The 6,050-nt window shown below is 52.3% G+C and overlaps 1 protein-coding gene across 1 annotated transcript in view; it reads left to right on the forward strand.

The window, feature by feature from the left end:
- Positions 1-5,451, forward strand: part of plxna3 (plexin A3) — a 43,708-nt gene extending 38,257 nt beyond the window's left edge. Inside the window, exons 20-28 of the mRNA XM_047039832.1 lie at positions 14-160; positions 2,744-2,903; positions 3,142-3,245; positions 3,473-3,569; positions 3,748-3,938; positions 4,134-4,303; positions 4,441-4,653; positions 4,812-4,962; positions 5,346-5,451. Coding sequence (XP_046895788.1) covers positions 14-160; positions 2,744-2,903; positions 3,142-3,245; positions 3,473-3,569; positions 3,748-3,938; positions 4,134-4,303; positions 4,441-4,653; positions 4,812-4,962; positions 5,346-5,441 — 1,329 coding nt within the window. The 3' untranslated portion in view covers positions 5,442-5,451. The remainder of the gene's footprint in view (positions 1-13; positions 161-2,743; positions 2,904-3,141; positions 3,246-3,472; positions 3,570-3,747; positions 3,939-4,133; positions 4,304-4,440; positions 4,654-4,811; positions 4,963-5,345) is intronic.
- Positions 5,452-6,050: the final 599 nt, after the last annotated feature.

Below are 6,050 nucleotides of genomic sequence, written 5' to 3' on the forward strand. Positions count from 1 at the left end.
TTCTTGTCTGCAGGAGTGTGCAGGAGAGCCTCTCTTCATGCTGTACTGTGCCATCAAGCAGCAGATGGAGAAGGGTCCTATAGACGCCATCACCGGAGAGGCCCGCTACTCCCTCAGCGAGGACAAGCTCATCAGACAGCAGATCGACTACAAGACCCTGGTGAGACACACACACACACACAGACACACAACACATTCCCACACACACACAGTCTGCTGCACACATCAACAGGGAACCTCATCCCCTACGTAAACAGACCAGGGTTTGAGGGGGCTCTCGCCTCGTCCCATTGGCTGGGAGGGTTTCCAGCTTAGCCAGTGGGAAGATGGCGGGGGCGGAGCTGCTGGAACAGACCCACTCAGCAGTCAATCACAGTCTGACCTGCCGTGGGCGACTAATCAGTCAAACCAATCACACGATTGATGGTCCCCCCCCATAAACCACGCCCCTCCCACTCGCAGCCTCTCTCCCGCCAGCCAACCGCGGTTGCCAAGCCGACAGTCCTGCCAGGAAAGACTACACTTAAACTATTAATGATTTACCCGGCGTCACCGAAGCCCATTGACTTCCACATAAAACCCTGACGCCTCACACAGTATGGTATCAGGCACCAGAGCAACAGCACAGGAATACTGCAAATATTACCTCATGTTCATTATTTATATGGCAAAACAGCTGACTGGGTAAGATGCATTGGTAGGCACACACACACACGTTAAGTCACACACACACACACACAACTTATTCCAGGACTCAGCAGTATGCCATCTCGCTAGCTATTCCTCACTAGTAACTGTTGGAGAGCTGTAGAACACTGCAGTGGCCATGTCCAGACACGATGGGCTTCCATGCAAGGGAGGGGACCGATCCAGTCTGACCAGCCAGATAAGAGCCTTCCTCTATCTCCCACACGGCAACCCACACCTTTGTCGCTGCCACAGGACCCAGAGTACAGGGCCAGTTCCCCATGCGCCAAACAGCCTGGGTACGGCGCACAGTTGTGACTTCCCATTGGCTGAGGGGGAGAGTGAGGCTGTTCCTCAGCAGTGACAGCTTCTCTGGCAGCTGGAATGTGCACCTCTCTCAGAGGGGTCGATAGACAGAAAGGTAGATGTCACAGGAAGTAGTCTAGGGGACAGACACTCCCTCAGGGGCTGCTGACACGCACACACAGAGAGCCGCCTCAGTAAAGGATTATATACACTATTATATAATCAATAGAAATAGTATGGATGACTGAGGCTGTCGTCGAGTCGCCATGACGATACGCTTGATCGGAATTCGTATTGATCATGCCCATCTAAGCATGTTAACACGCCTCATTTGTCACCCTCGTCACCAGGACCCCTTTGTGACCAGGGTGATGTCCCCGTCCCCCCCTATCTCTGGTTGGTCGGTGTAAAGTAGAGATAACCAGCCTGGTGGAGCCCTGAGGCGTGTTTCTCACGGCTCGGTGTGGTGGCCACGGGGCGTGAGCGTTGTGTAGGACTGTGTTGCCTGGCAGGGTGTGTATCCATGCCTACAGATGCTTGGCACGGGCCAGGTGTGTTACCATGACCACGGATGAATGAGGAGGCTGGCAGGCGGAGGAGAGTGCGTGTGGGGTTAGGCGAGGTGTGTTGCCATGCCCACAGCCCCACAGATGGGCAGATGCTGCCAGCTGCTCACCGTGGTAATCACCTGATTTACACGCCTGGCACATGCCAGTGCTCTCCCCACGGAGATGTACAGCGCGGCACCACAGGCGCTATGGAGCATGCCCAGTACCTTCGCCCATTAGAGACGACCTCTACAGCCATCAGCCCCGACCTTCACTCATTACTGGTCACCGTGGTTACCCTGGGAAGAATCATTACATTTGAACAAACTTGTTATTAATATGATAAGTACTTCATTAAGTTTTACAGGCAGTGCAGGGAGGTACGTTCCTCCACAAAGTCACAGGACATTGATTCATGTTAGCAAGATCAGAGGTTATTCGTCTATGAGTCTTTCAAAACTTTAAACATTACAGAAATATGTTTCTGAACGTTTCACCAGAATATTTAACTTAGATCTTCTGTTGCAATTGAACTCTTGTACCACTTCACTGTAACCCAATCAAAGGCTGGTAATAAATAACTTTGACCCAATCAGAAGCTGGCATCTCTCCATTGTGAGCTAGTCAAAGACTGTAATGTCACGACTGTGAGCCAATCAGAGACTCGAATCCCACCACTGTGAGCCAATCAGAGGCTGGGGATATCTCCATGGTGACTGACAGAGCTGTAAGAGAGACAGAGAAGCACACCAAAACTGTTAAGCAGAAACATCCTCTCTCTCCCCCCCCCCCCACCTTCTTCACTGGCTGTGTCATATAAATCCCAGTTTGTGCTTTAATCAATGCTCTCTGTCAGTTCTCTATTGACCATCGTCTGGACTATAACTCACGCTGATCGCCCCCATTCTCTCTGATTGTCTCCAAACAGATGAAATCTTCATTATCGACGAGCCCGTTCATATCTCTGGGGAGGTTTATCAATAAAACACAGTTTAAAAGTGATTGATTCACAACTAACACCTGAGGACATGGCAGATTTACTGTAGACAGAAGCACTCACAGTTCCCCTGGTGAATACATGACCTGTAGCTACTGTTGTCAGACCCCCTGCAGTACTGGTCATGGTCTCGACAGCAGAAGACACAAATACATGACATGAATATCTAACTGAAAGTGTGTGTGTGTGTGTGCGCTCCCTCCAGACCCTGATGTGCATCCCCCCAGAGGGCGAGGCTGGGACAGAGGTCCCGGTCAAGGTGCTGAACTGTGACACGGTGACCCAGGTGAAGGACAAGCTGCTGGATGCCGTGTACAAGGGCATCCCCTTCTCCCAGAGACAGCAGGCCGACGACATGGATCTGGGTGAGAAGTCACGCTCGCATGAAGGAAGACAGACACACCAGCAACCCAGACCGAAACACACGCACGCTGACACACAAAAAGACTCGCTGTCACGTGTAAACACACTCGCAGAAACACCACACAGGCACACGGACGTGCTCAAACAAACACACGCACACACGCTGACCTTGCAGCTGTTTTGAACTACCTTGATTGTTGTAACCAATCACCTTCTCTGTTTGTGTCCCGCCCCCCCCAGAGTGGCGTCAGGGTCGACTAACCAGGATCATCCTGCAGGATGAGGACGTGACCACCAAGATAGAGAGCGACTGGAAACGCCTCAACACACTGGCTCACTACCAGGTCAGTACACACACACACACAAACGAGTGCACACATTTTGAAATGGCTCATTGATATAATAGATAATGACGTGGTTTGAATGGGTAATGATGTGGTTAATATGGGTATTGATGTGGTTCATATAGATACTGATAGGGTTCATCTAGATACCGATGTGGTTCATATAGGTATTGATGTGTTTTGGAGATGACGGTGTGGTTGATGTGGTTCATGCTGCTGTTCCTCAGGTGACAGACGGCTCCTTGGTGGCCCTGGTCCAGAAGCAGGTGTCAGCCTACAACATTGCCAACTCCTTCACCTTCACACGCTCGCTCAGCAGATACGGTGCGTGTGTGTTTGTGTGGCATGTCTGGCTTTCAGCTTGAAGGTGTGCATGCTGACACGTGTGTGTGACTGACTGTGTGTGTGTGTGTGTGTGTGACTGACTGTGTGTGTGTGACTGTGTGTGTTTGTGACTGTGTGTGTGACTGACTGTGTGTGTGTGTGTGTGTCGCCCTTCCAGAGTCTCTGCTGAGGACGTCCAGCAGTCCAGACAGCTTGCGTTCTCGCGCTCCGATGATCACGCCTGACCAGGAGACAGGGACCAAGCTGTGGCACCTGGTCAAGAACCACGAACACGCCGACCAGCGCGAGGGGGACCGCGGCAGCAAGATGGTCTCCGAAATTTACCTCACCCGTCTCCTAGCAACAAAGGTAGCATATCCGTCCCTGCAGAAGGCTGTAGCTGTCGTAACACATGTAGATGTTCATTAAGACCACTGTTCAAATCCCTGTGGTGCATCCACAGTTCTGTCTGCTTTTCCATCTCCACCCTGTCTGAAGAACATGAGACATTCTCAGACGGAGTGCATGTGATTGAACCACCTCCTTGTTTCTCCCATCCACCAGGGGACGCTGCAGAAGTTTGTGGACGACCTGTTTGAGACGGTCTTCAGCACGGCCCACCGCGGCAGCGCCCTGCCCCTCGCCATCAAGTACATGTTTGACTTCCTGGACGAGCAGGCTGACCGCCGGCAGATCACCGACCCGGACGTGCGACACACCTGGAAGAGCAACTGGTAAGACCGCCTGCACCACCGGGCGCCGAGCGAAGAGAACGTGGAGCTGCTGAAGGTCACAACACAAACCCGCTTTAGATACGCTCTGTCTCACTTTCGAACGTCTCTCTGTCTCTCTCCTCCCTCCCTCCCCCCAGCCTTCCTCTGAGGTTCTGGGTGAACGTGATCAAGAACCCCCAGTTTGTGTTCGACATCCACAAGAGCAGCATCACGGACGCCTGCCTGTCGGTGGTGGCCCAGACCTTCATGGACTCCTGCTCCACCTCGGAGCACCGCCTGGGGAAGGACTCGCCCTCCAACAAGCTGCTCTACGCCAAGGACATCCCCAACTACAAGAGCTGGGTAGAGAGGTGAGGGCAGACAAATCTAACGCTCCCTCAGATAAGTCCAAAGACATTCCTATTAGAGCTGGGTGGAGATGTGAGGGCGAACGCCAATTGCACGGCTGTTCATCCGCAGTCTGTTTATTGCTGTTGTTGTTTACATGATGTTGGTCGTCCATCCCCAGGTACTACCGTGACATCAGTAAGATGCCCAGTATCAGTGACCAAGATATGGACGCATACCTGGTGGAGCAGTCTCGTCTCCATGGCACCGAGTTCAACACTCTGAGCGCGCTCAGTGAACTCTACTTTTACATCAACAAGTACAAGGAGGAGGTGAGAGCCCAGGGGTATTGGCGGGGGGTCGTAGGGGCCACTCAGGGACTTCCTGACTGCCTCTAATTGGAGAGTCGGTTGAAAGTCAAGAACACAATAACTGTGTGACGATGGAATAAGCTGTGGAAGGATTAAACTCTCTCTCTCTCTCTCTCTCTCTCTCTCTCTCTCTCTCTCTCTCTCTCTCTCTCTCTGTCTGTCTCTCTCTCTCTCTCTCGCTCTCTGTCTCTCTGTCTCTCGCTCTCTCTTTCCCTCCCTCTTTATCTCTCTCCGTCTCCCTCTCTCTCTATCTCTCTCTCCCTATCTCTCTCCCTTCCTCTCTCTCCGTCTCCCTCTCTCTCTCCCTCTCTCTCTCTCCCTCTCTCTCCTCTTTCTCTCTCCAGATCCTGACAGCTCTGGACAGGGATGGTTACTGCCGTAAACACAAGTTGAGACACAAACTGGAACAAGCCATCAACCTGATGTCTGGCAGCAGCTGAGGCTGGATGGAAGGGGGGGGGGCTGGGCTGGGGGGGGGCAGCAGACCGGGGCGGGGGGGGGGGGGGGGCTGGGGGGGGCAGCAGAACGGGGGAGGGGGCGAGGGAGGGCTGGGGGGGGTCGGTTGGTGACCTGGTGAAGGTACCTGTGTTAGAGCATCCGCAGCTTGTGCTAGGAAGACCCCATGGAGGGCCTGGAGACATGGAGACCCTGGACAATCACAACACAGAACCACAGCACACTGAGCCCAATGCCTACAGACCACTACCTGTGTGTCCTGACCTCTGACCCCTGACCTGCCAGAGGGGTCAGACTCTAACTGCCTGATGTACCGGACACGATCGACTGTGGAACAAAATATGAGATACATTCCAATACAGGCACATGACACGTTGCCTTGGAAACTGTGCTGAATTGCCACGCTAGTGCCATGGACTGAGTAGCTTTGGGGGCTGGGATCAATGTCATTGTAAAAAGAAAAATAAGACAAGAAAAAATCATACGTTTAAAAAAAAAAAGAAAAAAAAGATAATATAACAAGTTTGTGGACATGTTATGGATTTTATCTGGTAAACTAATGTGTCTGGTTCCATTGTGAAGCCTGACCCAGC

The sequence above is a fragment of the Hypomesus transpacificus genome, chromosome 18 (genome assembly GCF_021917145.1).
Source record: "Hypomesus transpacificus isolate Combined female chromosome 18, fHypTra1, whole genome shotgun sequence".
Lineage (NCBI taxonomy): Eukaryota > Metazoa > Chordata > Actinopteri > Osmeriformes > Osmeridae > Hypomesus > Hypomesus transpacificus.